The 13,852-nt window shown below is 51.4% G+C and overlaps 1 protein-coding gene across 2 annotated transcripts in view; it reads left to right on the forward strand.

Annotated features, from left to right (window-relative positions):
- Positions 1-5,143: 5,143 nt before the first annotated feature.
- Positions 5,144-13,852, forward strand: part of ABCG1 (ATP binding cassette subfamily G member 1) — a 66,849-nt gene continuing 58,140 nt past the window's right edge. For both annotated transcript variants that reach the window (XM_004003360.6, XM_004003359.6), the window contains exons 1-2: positions 5,144-5,290; positions 12,104-12,338. In XM_004003360.6, coding sequence (XP_004003409.1) covers positions 5,249-5,290; positions 12,104-12,338 — 277 coding nt within the window. In that variant the 5' untranslated portion in view covers positions 5,144-5,248. The remainder of the gene's footprint in view (positions 5,291-12,103; positions 12,339-13,852) is intronic.

Genomic DNA, 13,852 nt, shown 5'->3' on the forward strand with positions numbered 1-13,852 from the left:
ACATGGAGTTGGGGAGGGCAGTTCCCCAGAGGAAAAGTGGGTGCCCGTGGCCTGGGGGGGTTCCATCTACTCCCCAGCTGGCATCTTTTATGGGGGGACATGCTTCTATGTCTGTGGGAGAAGGAGGCCTCAAGTCGTTTTCTGATGTCTGCCTCTGAGACTTCTCTCCTAATTTTCAGCTTTGAAGGTCATCTCATTGCCAGATGCTATTTCCTCTTTCTTCATTTGTAGAAATAGCTGGTCTCCTGTATCTTTCCCACCATTCTGTGTTCCACGTTAATGAGAGAAAACAAATAATCTGCTTGCAATGGTTAACTTGCCTCTTGCTAACTTAGCTTATAAAATACTTACCTGCCTTTTTCCTTCTCTCATTCACTCACCTCCACCTTCCCTCTTACCATCTGGGCTCCACCTGCACCGCACTCTCAGTGGTGACCTCGCCCCTGCTCTCACCTCTGGCAGGCTGGGGATGGCAGGGCCCCTCTCTGGAGCTGGGCTGATGCTCACATGTGATGGGGGGGTGGCATCTGGATCAAGATGCTGGGGAAGTTACACTGTTGTTGTTTAGTCGTGTCCAACTCTTTGTGACCCCATGAACTGTAGCCCACCAGGCTCCTTTGTCCATGGGATTCTCTAGACAAGAATATTGGAGTGGGTTGCCATTTCTTTCTCCAGGGGATCTTCCTGGCCCAGGGATGGAACCCATATCTCCTGCGTTGGCAGGTGGATTCTTTACCACTGAGCCACTGGGAACCCCGGGGGAGTCAAGAGGGCTAGTAAAATAGGAATCAAACAAACCATAGAGAGAAAACAATGTTTCTTAAAAGTACACCAATTACAGAGTCCCCATTTGGTGTGTGGCTTAGCCTGTCATCCTCCCAGGCAGCCTCTGTCTGTGCGTCTGACTGCTCATCTGCTCCCCTTTCCACCCTTTCCATCAAAGGCTAAGACTCCTATTCTTCCCACTCAAGGCTCTTTCTCTCTCCCCCTTTCCACTTCCTTCTTCCCTGTCTTCCTTCCTCCCTCTCACCTCTTCTCGCTGTCTCTTTCTCTCTTTCTCTTCCTTTTTAAAAGTGGAAGCAATGGAGGTAATGTGAACAGAAGAAGGGGTCCGATGACTCTGCCAACATGAGTGGAAGGACCACAGAGGCCAAGAGGTCAGGGGCCATGACCTGAAAGCAGGTCTCCAGCCCAGCCAAGGGCAAGCCTCCCCTTGGGATGCCTCCAGTGACCAATACCTGCAACATTGTGGGCCTGGGGGTACTACAGGGCAGGGCTCCCCAGACCATCTCTGCCTCCCAAAGGCCCCACTATGTCTCCCATCCCCGCCAGTCTGGGGAAGGGGCAAGCCTCACCCTTCCTATTGGTTGTTGAGGCACCAGATTCTGTTTTTATTTGTCTGATAACTTCACCTTCAGAGTCAGAGGTTGGGTTGTAAAGAGTAAGCAAGCAAACACTTTCCTATACCACACCTCCAAAGTCAAGCTCAGTTGAGGCTTTGGGGAAAGAAATCCTATAAGCTCACATTGCTGCAGAGCAGGTGTCAACATGATGAGAGGAGCTAAGGAGGTGGGGGTCAGCCTTCTGTCATAGGTTTTTGTTTGTTTGTTTTACTCCAGTCAATAGTGGTGGTAGTGGTGATTTAGTTGCTCAGTCGTGCTCAACCTTATAACCCCATGGACTGTAGCTCTCCAGGTTCCACTGTCCATGGGATTTCCCAGGCAAGAATACTGGAGTGGGGTGTCATTTCCTTCTCCAGTGATCTTCCTGACCCAGGGATCAAACCCACATCTCCTGCATTGCAAGCAGATTCATTACCACTGAGCCACCAGGAAAGCCCGTCTGGGCAATGGTGGGCACCACATGGGGGAGAAGCCCGCCTGGTAGAACACTGACAGGCGTGTACATCTCCACTCTGGGCACTTCATGCACACTGGGAACACCCAGCCTGGGGGATCCAGAGGGACTGGAGGTGGGAGGTATTGACTGAATAGCTCATGAGCTTGGACACTGCTCCTGGGGCTGATGACCCATGAGTGGGTGGATATTCCTGCCCGCATGGGGCTTACATTCTTGAGCAGTGTGGTGGACAGGAAACACAATCGATAGTGAATTAATTAGGTGATGCACGGATTATAAGGGGTCATAGCATCAGGGATGAGAGGGTTTGCGAGGGGGTGCAACTGCAGATATATATATATAGTCTCCAGGGTGGGACACCTGCAGGACTGATTCCGAAAGGGCGGGGCCAAGAGAAACCTGAGGCCTGAGAGGCACCAGTGTGCTTCTGAAAGGGTGTCCCTTAAACTACACAATAAGAGTCCCTCTAACCTAGGCAAATCAGTTCAGTTCATATTTATGAAATACGTTAATCTCACAGAGCAGGTATAAAACATACCAAATTTAGTTCCCTGGGTTGGGAAGATCCCCTGGAGGAGGGCATGGAGACCTACTCCATTATGAGGAGGGCATGGCAACCCACTCCAGTATTCTTGCCTGGAAAATCACATGGACAGAGGAGCCTGATGGGCTACAGTCCATGGGGTTGCAAAGACTGAGTGACTAAGCACAGCACATACATTCATCATTAATATATGTACCCAGGTTGCTTTTCCAGGGCAAGATATTCTCAGGTCCATGCCCTGAGCCATGAACCACCTGAGATCTCCTGCCTCCTGAAACTACAACTCAGCGCTGTCACAGATGATAATTAACCTGAGCTCCTTTGTTCTTTCCCTTTTAAAAATCCCAAAATCAAAGAGCCGGTGGAAGTGAATCTGAGGCTTGTCTCCCCGTTCCTGGCTTGGTGCCCTGCATTTAAGGCTATGCTTTCCTGCCTCACATTCCAGTGTCAGTAGCTTGGCTTGGCTGCATGATGGAAAAGTGGAGCTGATCTGGTTTTGGCCACAGTGATGGGATGCAGGCTTGTTACTGGGAGGGCCGTGTGGTGACAGCCTCCAATAGTGGAAAGCCAGCAGACAGAAAGCAGAGCCATGGACAGAGCTTGGGATCAAGGGCTGAAGCCTGAAACCAGTGCACCCTGAGTCTTCCTGTTACGTAAGACAGTGAAGTACCTTGAGCCAGTTGGAGAGGGTATTCTGTCACTTACAACCAAAGAAGTCCCGATAGCCACGTCACAGATCTGACCGACCTTATTCACCATTTGCTTATTCCCAGGTTTGGCACAAGAAGGATAACATTAGTAAGGATTAGAATTGCTGGCTATGTGTCCATGAGCAGTGGAGCACACATTATCTCCCACGTGGCTGAGATGATTGTTATCCCCATGTACAGATGCGTAAGCAGAGCTCTCCATGGCCTGTAACAGAAAAGCCAGCAAGAACCCACTTTACCACTGTCTTCCCTCTCTGGCTTCATCCTCAGGCTCCACATGTCTCCCTGCCCATTCCCAGGAGCTTGGCGAGCAGAGCCTTACACTTCCAGTACCTGACCTATCACTGGCCAAATCAGCTGGTGTAGAGCTGGGGGCAGGGGCAGTTCCAGAAGGATGTTCTGAGCACATGCCCAGCAGTGAGGAGAGTGGGTCTCAGGCAGAGAATACATGCCAGGGCAGCAGGACCACACTGTCACTTGTCCTGGCTGCACAGCACGGTCCAGTCGATTCTCATGGAGAGTTCCTCCGTGGTCACGTTCTGTTGTGTCTTTCACCCCTGTTTTGTGTTCCATTTGGCCCTAGGGCAAGTGGTGGGCTTCAGGGCTGCCCACAAATCCCAGGTCTCAGAGATGAGGCACCTCCATCCCTGCCTTTGGGTCTCAGTTCTCATAGACCGGCTTGTGAATCTGAAACCTCTTTCCAGAACATTTGGAGTTCATTGGCCTCCCTGCTCAGCATGTTCAAGGCACCACACAGCCTGGTGGGCCCGGCATGTAGAGAACCAGTGGCACCTAGAGATACAGCAGTCAGATTTCTTAACAACAGAATAGAGGTGATGCGTGAACTATTCAAGTGAACTGTGCAGACAAAAGCAGGGCCCTCTCGCCCTTGAACTCATGCTTTACACTGCCTTTCCCTCCATCCTTTGATTCGAGGGTCATGAGACCTCAGGTGTGAAGCCCTCCTGCTTGGCATGAAAAGCCGTGCTCCCTCTCCCCGTGAGAAAAGCAGGGGCTTCACCAACCCGAGGAAAAGTGGGGAGGGGTGACCCAGGTGTGCTGGAGGTGAGAAGGGATGCATTCCTACCTGTGGTCCCCACATGCAAACCACTGAATAAAAGTATTAGCCTCTGAGATTGGGAGTAAGAAATGTCTTATCACCATGGTTACCAGGAAATGGTTCCACTTACATATAATAAGGGTCTTAGCAGGCCATCTGATACTCCCATCTGGGGCCACAGGAGAGGGTGTCTGATGTGTCTCTCCTTATGCAGTTACATGAACACAGCTGTGGGCCAGGTACTGGGAACACTAAATTTAAAAAAAAAAAGTTTTTGGTTTTTTGTTAAGGTGGGAGTTGGGAAGCTGGGGGAGGACAGAGGCCTGGGCATCTTCACCTAGCACCCTTTTGTTACCCAGGCCTTAACTCTGAGTCTGGCACCCAGCAATGTTGGGTGAATGAGTGAATGTGCTGCCTCAGTATGCAAGGGCGGGTGTCCCAGATACAGAGCTGTAATGGGGGGCGGGTATTGGAGCGGCCGTCTCCTCTTTAGTTCTCACGCTCCTACCTGGCAGAGAGGTGCCCAACAACAGAAAAAAAGAGAGAGAGAGAGAGAAGTTCCTTTACCCTTCCACTCTCCCTCCCAAAACGAACTCCGCAACCCCCCTCCCGGCACAGCACTACAGGCTGTGAGGTGGCAGTCTTGAAGGGGATCCCCCGCTGACAGTCGGGGGCCCAGGGTCTCTGGCCTAGCCCTCGTGAGTTTTGGAACTCGAAGACTCGAGGTCCAGGGAGGATCCTCGGCACCTGCCGGGCCAGCGGCTCGGACAGCCAGTGGAGCTGGGACGCGGAGAATTGGGCCAGCCGCGCCCCCGCAGAAGCAAAACAAGAGCACGCGCACCTGTCGGCCCCGCCCCACCCCCGCGCGCCGGCCAATCGCTGGTAGAGGGCGGGGCCGGAGTGGGCGAGTCGTGGGCGGGGCCTGGGCCCCAGAGCCCTTAGAGCCGGAGCCCGAGTCCGAGCCCGCTCGGCGCTCAGCAGCCGAGCCGGTGCGAGCGCAGTCTCGTGCCCGCCGCCCGTCCCCGCCGCCCGCAGCCTTGTCCCCGCCGCCGCCGCCGCCGCCGCCCCCGGGGCATGGCCTGTCTGATGGCCACTTTCTCGGTTGGCACCGCCATGGTGAGTGAGCGCATCCTTTGCCCCCGGCGCTGGGTTCTGTTCTCCGGGAGAATAAGAAACGCACAAAGACCCGCACCCTGACATCTGCCCGTGAGCCCCGGGGGAGGCGCCCGACTCACATCGCCCCCCGCCCTGGCCACCTGACGCCTCGGGATGCTGCTTGCAGCAGAGGACGCGGGGAAGGCGGAGGGCCAGGGGACGGAGGAAGGGAAGGAAGAGGTCCCACAACTAGACAGATGGCCTTGACCTCGTCCGCCTCAGAGTGCTCGGCCTGGGAACCCATGGCATACTGGGGCGGGGCGGCAGCCTGGGTCAGAGGGAAAAGGGGGTCCCATCCCTCTGCCCGCGCGCGTGGCGGGAGCCTGAGGATCCGGCGCTTCTTGCGCTGCTCTCCGGAGCGCCGGCACTGTCTAGGGGAACAAAAGAGAGAGGTGGTCGAGAGCCTGGGCTGCCCCTTCGCCCCCGGGGACGGCCTCTCCCGGACCTGCTCAGGAGGGGGCGGCGGACGGAGTTAGGGGGAGGCAAGTGAGGGACTAGCCTGGGTCACATTTCTCTACCTTGGGAAGAGACTGGGGTGGGGACAAAGGCGCTCATCTCACTCTTCCCAAGGGTGCCAGCTCCGTAGGGGGACCACCGGGTGCAGGCGAATTCTTTGCTAGACACTTACAGTAAGTGCTGTTTCTATAGGTGGTCAGGAGTCTCCTCTTGCCCCTTTAAAACAGCTCCATAAACTCACATTAGAAAAAAAGCAAAACAAAAGTCTCACCCATCCCAGGGCCTTTCATTTCTATGCCCAGCACACCGGCAGTGCAGTGAGGTACTTCTGGACTGATTTCAGGTCATCTAAAGTACAGATAGAATAAAGTATTCCGTATTCCAAGCCAAATCGCCTCCCCACACCAACCGCCCACCCACCCCCACCATGCATCCCTCTTCTGTCCTTTGTCTGTGTGTTTACTATCCTGCTAGTCACTTCCCATGAGCTGTAGCCCCACCGTGCACAGCACGCACGGGTTTCTTCCCCATCCTTTGCCTTTATTTCATTTTTAGCATCCTGTATTTGAAGTCAGCAGGGCTCCGCAAGATTTGACCGACAGTTACCTCTTGCCTTGAGCGAAAGAAAAAAAAAAAACGTAGCCGGGTTTCTGCGCATGCTCTGCTCTGACAACTGCATCCTATGATTCCAAACAGGTTACTGTAGAACATATCCAGCCTCGCCAGCTCATTATATAATGATTTTGTGTAAACCGAGAGAATGGGGCCGCGGACACATTGAGGAGGTTGGCAGAGCAGGAAAGAGCCAGGGACAGGGGGATCCACATGCCGGGTCCCATCTCTGGAAGGTCTCTGCCTTTATGACCTAGCTTCTTAATATGAGAGGGATACCCAAATGAAAAAGGCAGCCCCCTCATGACGTTTGCTTTTATCTGGTTGAATGTTTGGGTAACACTTGACTATTTTTCATTTTGCACTTGTTCATTGCTTTGGGATTCCAGAATGAAGGTGGCAATGGAAAATGAAGGAGATTATTGTTGTTAGTTGTGGGTAAAGAAAGTTTCAGGTCTTGGAGGTGCCTGGTAACTAACTCTTGAAGCCCTTTCAAAGCTGCAAAAGTGGTTTATACATGTGGGACAATAGTGAATCAGCATGTTTTAAGGTAGAGATGTTTTTGCCAAGATTTCCTGAATGTTACCTTACGGTTTGATGCAGCACCAGAACTTAGATGTTTCTTTCACATGAGGCTGAGCTCACTTTTTTCAGAGAATGTTGTTTTGCGTGAAAATCATTCTCCCTGAAAACGTTGTCCTTTTTTAAATTTAAAATTTTGACCCAAGTCATAAGCAGAACCCTAGAGACATTCCTAGGGCCCTAAACTTTCCTCTAGGGTCCAGCCCAGGGCTGACTGCCAGGTGTGAGTCTAGAGAAGGTGCCTTGGAGGATGGGAAAACCACCCACCCGTGTTCACGAGTCCCTGAGCTGGGCTGGGTGGGGCGGGCAGGGCTCCCAGTGGGATTGGCATTTGGGGCTGTTGGAAGCCAGGTTTTGGAGACGATGAGGTTGGCACTCTGAATGACCGTATCAGTGACACCTACCCTTTGCTTAATTAAGGGCTTGACACGGGTTCTTTTCCCTTAGGCAGTGCTCTTGAGGGTGCTGGACCTAGTTTTCCCTTTTTTTGTGCTCAAGGTTCCAGTGTGTGTGTTTGGGGGGGGGGTCTGCCCTCCAAATGCAGGGTCCACTCATCAAGGTGGACACTGTAGCTGGCAGCAGGGAGAGAAGTGGGAGAGAGTGCATGCCAGTGCCTGGAGCCTGTGAGTTCCTCTTTCCTTTCCTTTCCAAGATGCTGTGAAAAGATGCTGAGAAGTTTCTATCTCCAACTGGGCTTCCCTGAGTAAAGAGAGTGAACCAGCGTCACTATGGTCCGGGGTGGGGGCAGGGCTTGCTGACTGTTAGAGACCCTCCCTAGCTAAATAGGTATCTAGATATGCAAGGAAATCAGTGGCCCAGAAAAAATTCGTACCAACAGCAAGCAAAAACCGTCCAAATGGGTCTCCTTGCCACTCAACACCTGTGAATGGACTTGCTATTATTTACCGTTTATTATGCAGCGCAAATTGTGTGGAGGGAGAGGGCAAAGACAATGCTTTGGTAAGACAGGGAAACATACAATGAAAGGGAACAAATAGGGAGGGAAGATATATTTGTTTCATTTTTAATGAGCTCCGGAGGCTAAGGACAAGCTAGCTGTAACCTACATCCTCGGCAGCTCTCATCTGAGGATGTGTTTGAAGAGAGCTGGTCTATTTTGGAGTGACAGCCACTACCTCCCATCAGACAGGATTGTAGGATTTTATTAATTGGACACCCGTTGGAAAGACGGGTGATGGTATGCACTGCTTTGGTTGCTTTGGAAGGTGGGCTTGTACGGTTTCCCCAGTCTCTTGTGGCTTTGCCTGTGATGAACAGGGGCTGGGATGGCCTAGGGACTACTGCAATTTGCCTATAGAAAGCCAAGCAATATTCCGGTGTGATTAGGGACGCTGCCTGTGGGAGCACCCTGCAGGAGCTGGCCCCCAGCTCGGCCTCTCCTTAGCCCTGGGGCCTCAGGCTCTGTGAAGTGGAGTGGAAAAGGGTATACCCCCTGTCGAGCTGTGGAGACAGAAGAGGAGTAATCTATGCAGCCTGGAGTGTAATTGGGCGCATTGTTGTGCATTACTGAATGAATAGTCACTATTGTTCATAATCGTTTACCTACCACGCGGGAGGCATAATAATTCAAAACTTTATATAGGAAGTATGGGCCTCTGGCTTCTCTCTTTCAGTTCCAAATCAGTTTACTCACCCAGCTTTGTCCCACCGGCCTGTCCATCTGTCTCCCTCCCCACTGTCTCCAGCTAGTGGAGGTCACTCACTTCCACCACCCTCCTGCCGCCCGGGCTCCCGCACCTTGCGGAGCTATTCGGCTACTGGCTACTTCCTCCTTGACATCCCTCTGCGGCCCCACAGAGACTTCCAGATAGAATGCAAATCCCTTAACAAGCTTGGCAAGCCCTCCACCCTGTGGACCTGGTGAGCCTCTCTAGTTCCATCTTGTTCCAGAAGCGCTTTCCCCCACCCCACATCAGCGCTCCAGCCCCCGAATTTCCAGTCTCCAGGTTCTCCACCCTCTCGTGCTGCCCAGCCTTTGCACCTGCTGTTCCCTCGCAGGGAACATCATGAAGCAGCACCTCTCCTCCACCTCCCCTTGCTAAGCCCAGCTCACAGTTTATTTCATCAGAAGCATCGTGTGTCCCACACCCCCAGGCTCGAGCTGCACTGGGTGACCCCTGTGGGTCCCAGTAGCGTCTTCCTTCTAGTCCTAGCCCCTTCCTATTGAAATTCTTTGGGGCCCAGTCTTGGCCCTGAGCGTGTCTGGCTGGCTGGCTGCAGATCCCCAGGGCTTTATCTGGGCTAAGAGTGAGGGAGGGAGGGAGTAGATAAGTCTAGAGGGAAAGTCAGGCCCTCGCCATGCTCCAGGTGGGCATCTGCTCCAGTTGGGAGGAGGGTGGAGTAATGGCTGCTCATCCCCGTGCTGTGTGGGCTTCATCAGCACTGCGAGACCCGACGTGTCCCTGGGCTTCCTCAGGATGGTCCACCTCGGCAGGAGGGGGAAGGTGGCCACGCTCTGCGGAGGGGCTGCTGGAAACTCCCTGTCCCTAACTGAACACAAAACGATTGGCCATTCAGACTTTAGAGCCTCAGGATGCCACGCAGACATCTCACCTTTCAAGGTGGGGGGTGAGGACGGACTTTGGAGACCAGGCCTGGAGCTAACTGCCCTGCCCATTGGTCTCTCCACTACCCCGTGCGTGCATGCATGCTCAGTCGCGTGGGACCTTTTGCGACAGTGGACTGTAGCCCGCTAGGCTCCTCTGTCCATGGAATTCTCCAGGCAAGAATACTGGAGTGGGTTGCCAAGCCCTCCTCCAGGGGATCTGCCTGACCCAGGGTTAGAACCCCTTTTCCTGCATCTCCTGCACTGCAGAAGGATTCTTTACCACTGAGCCCTCCCCCCACCCCGCCTTCCACTGCTACCGTACCCACCGCGGCTCCCCCACCCCACCCCAGCCCCCGGGAAGGGGTGGCCATCTCCTTCTCCTCCACTACCCGACCCCCGGCCAAAGCCAGGACTGGTGTTTCAGGACTCTTGTGGAGTCAAACTGGGTTATAACCCAGAGAAAGAAGCTCCTGTTCCCGGAGGGGCAAGACAGGTGGCACAGGAGTGGCATTTGGGGCTGCTCTGTGTGCTGGAGTTGAAGGTGAGCGTTGCACTGGTGGGTCAAAGCTAAGCTCGTGCAGAACTAGGGCAGGGTCTCTGTTGTTCCTTCAAGGGGTCCCATCACTGAAGGCACTGGGCCAGCGCGGATGCGGAAGCCCTGCAGCGCCCTCCTGGGCGCAGGAGGGGCTCCTCCGTAGCCCAGGCTCTGAGGAGGCCCGTTGTCAGGCTGACACAAACCCGATTGTGTGGGGGATGCACAAACCCACTCATGTTTGCATTTGAAGCACTTCACGTGCTTGGTGCCAGCGGCAAAGCAAGATTAATTTTGTCAAGAGTTTTACTCTGCACTTTAATTTTTATCCACAGAATGTTACAGTCAATGAACTAAGTTCTGATGCAGTTAAGCTTTCCAGAAGTGGGAGATGCCTGGGAGGGGTGTGTGTGTGTGTGTGTGTGTCTTTTTCTTAAACTGCAAAGCAACATTTTCAAGCATCGTAAGAACCAGAAACCCCTGTGGTCACATCTCCCCATCCCCTTACTCCTGCTTTAAAGATTTGAAACCTCCAAATCCTCTGATACTGCAGAGGCCCTTAAATCCCATGATAGAAATAATGTCAGCTCATTAAGGATGCAGTCACTGTACACACAAGAGGTCATTCTAATGGGGAGAGGGCTTGTTTTAGTCACTAGAGTTGCTGGGGTTTGTAAGAATGTTTATTGATGGTCCACCCTCTGGTTTTGTTTTAGATTTTTTTTATTAGAAACAATAATGATAAAAAAGCCATCAACTTTAAAGAAATACCCCACAAACCTATGGAAAAATAACAGTGTGATATTATTCCTGTTTAGAACAGATAGCAGTATGTCAGGGGCTACCCAGCCTTATAGCCATCAGAAGGGCCTGAATTATCAAAGATGGTCATCCAGATCAGAATAGATCAGGCGGACTGCCTTCAACAGTATGGAGGTGTGTCACTGGAGGCCCACACTTTTGGCATGGGGGAATGTTCTCTCTCCATTCAAGAGACAGCTAGAAAAAGCACAGCACATTATTTGTCCACCCCAGGGTTCTTCTGTGTTTTGGATGTACCTGAAGCATATTGATTTGTTCAGTATTGCCAAGCCATTAGAAAGGATATTCCTTTCTCTGCATAAATACTTTTGGTTCTTGGGTCACCTGTTCAGTGGACTCCCAGTGGAAGCCTGAAAGGCCAATGGAGCTACGTATTAGGTATCCTGGTGGTGCAGTGGAAGAGGCACCTGTTTTTATGGATGACTCACATTCTGGTGTTCTTGCCTAGGGAATCCCAGGGACGGGGGAGCCTGGTGGGCTGCCGTCTATGGGGTCGCACAGAGTCGGACATGACTGAAGCGACTTAGCAGCAGCAGCAGCAGCATATTCTGGGATCCCTTCTGCCCCTCACTTGATCGTAGAGTTCCTTAAAATAGTCTGTGCTTCAGTTTCCTTGTCTTTATCACAGAGAAAAAAATCAAGCTTTCCAACACTTCAGAGCTATTATGAAGATACAGTGAGAGAGGAGAGTTGTAGGGGGGTTGGAAAATTTATCAGGAAAACACAAAGACCAACTCCCAGGGGTCCAAGCGATACCATTGCTCTTGAAAAACGTGTATGACTTTACACCAGGGAGGTACTGAACGAGATCATCATAAAGCTCTTTCAGCTGTGCACTTCTAGCAGTCTCATGCATTTTTGTTGGGTTTTTTAACAAGTGGACTGTAAGTAGATGATTTTTTAGGGTGGCTGATGTTTCATTCTTTGAGACAAGTGGTGTATTTATTTTGGTTTTGTGATTAGATGTTATGATTCCTAAATAAGATGGTAGATCTGTTTCATAGTTTATCTTTAGCATATTTATAGTGGTAGAAGAAGTGAAGCCTGGAGAGAGGGAATTTCTCTAGGGGAGCACCCATCCTGTGCTGCTGAGGGCACGGTGGAGGGTGAGGAGTGTTGATAGATGGACGGTTCTCTCCTTGTGGTCCTTGCCGTGATGTAGCTTACACTCGCTCTCAGCGCTTCTTTCCTGTCTCCTTAGAACGGCTCTTCAGGGATGACAGAGCCCAAGTCAGTGTGCGTCTCAGTGGACGAGGTAGTCTTCGGCAACAGGGACACCATGGAGAAGGAGCTGCTGAACGGACATCTGAAGAAGGAGGACAACAATCTCACAGAAGCCCAGCGCCTCTCCTCCCTGCCTCGGAGAGCGGCAGTGAACATTGAGTTCAAGGACCTCTCCTACTCTGTCCCAGAAGGCCCCTGGTGGAGGAAGAAAGGTAGGCGGCGGAGCAGCTGGAGCCTTCGGCGGTGGGCGGAGCCTTGAAGGAATCATCAGGTGGTTTGGGAAAATCTGGGTCTGGAAGGTGGGGGACTGTCTTTCCACTCCGGCTCTGCCATGGCCAATCTCTCTGATTGCTTTATGCCTGATTTTTGGCTTCCCTGGTGGCTCAGACGGTAAAGCGTCTGCCTGCAATGCGGCAGACCTGGGTTCTATTCCTGGGTCGGGAAGATCCCCTGGAGAAGGAAATGGCAACCCACTCCAGCACTCTTGCCTGGAAAAATCCCATGGACGGATAGGACTGATAGGCTCCTCCCTCCATGGGGTCGCAAAGAGTCGGACATGACTGAGCGATTTCACTTTCTCACTTTTTTCATGATGTGAACAGATCAGATTAGATGACTCAGGAGACATCTTGAGTGTTTTTGTTTTTGTCTTTTTCACTGAAGTGTAGTTGATTTACAATGTTGTGTTGGTTTCAGGTGTACAGAAAAGTGATTCAGTTATATATATATATATATGTATATATATATATATATATGTATGTATGCATACTTTTATAGCTTCTTTTCCATTAAAGGCTATTGTAAGATATTGAATAGCATTCTCTGTGCTATACAATAGGTCCTTGTTGTTTATCCATTTTATACATCGTGGTGTATATCTGTTAATGCCAAACTCCTAATTTATCCCTCACCTTCTCCCTCTGGTAACCACAAGATTGCTTTCTGTGTCTGTGAGTCACACAGTAGTTCTTAAACTCTGATATGATCACAAAGTTTGACCAACGTTCCTGTGTGCTGGCTTCCAGTCTGAACACAGAGGGTTCTCTTTACTGGATGCTGTTAATGTTAGTCTTTCTAGATGGGACTTTTTTAGTTTCAGAGAAAAATGGAAACAGGTGTTTCCTCCCATGCTTGAAGTGTTGAAAAGTAACCAGTGACCTAGGGTAACCTCTCGGGAAACCAGTTGTGTATGTTTATAGGTCTTGAAAGGACTGACTCAGGGGGGTGTTGGTGGGCTAGCCGTAAACACAGAAAAGCTGATGGAGCAGGTGAGACTTCAGAGATCTTGGGAGACGCGCACACACACGAGTTTGCTGCTGCCCTTTTGCTTGCTGTTGGGAATCGACAACTGATGGTATTTTGAGTTTTCTTCGCAATGGAGATGCTCCTTTGCTAGGTCTGGATTTTCAGAGTGTAGAGTTGATGCTTCCCTGGGTTGGTATTTATTTTTCAAGCCTGACTGACTTCTTCCCATGGAATTCACTCCTCATTCACCCCAGCTCTGTGTACCCACCCTGCGTCCATCTTTGGAGGTAGGGGAGGGAGGTGACTGGGAGAGGGCATGTTAGATGTCACCCAGAAACGATGGTCTATAGTTTCTACTGAACCATTTAAAACAACTGGAAAATCATGAGGAATCTGGAACAAAGTGATTCAGGTACCTTCTAAATGTTTATATTGTTTAAACCTTTTAACTTAATCTAGGCTCTATCCTTCTTTCTTTATG

Source organism: Ovis aries, chromosome 1, assembly GCF_016772045.2.
Source record: "Ovis aries strain OAR_USU_Benz2616 breed Rambouillet chromosome 1, ARS-UI_Ramb_v3.0, whole genome shotgun sequence".
Taxonomy (NCBI): domain Eukaryota; kingdom Metazoa; phylum Chordata; class Mammalia; order Artiodactyla; family Bovidae; genus Ovis; species Ovis aries.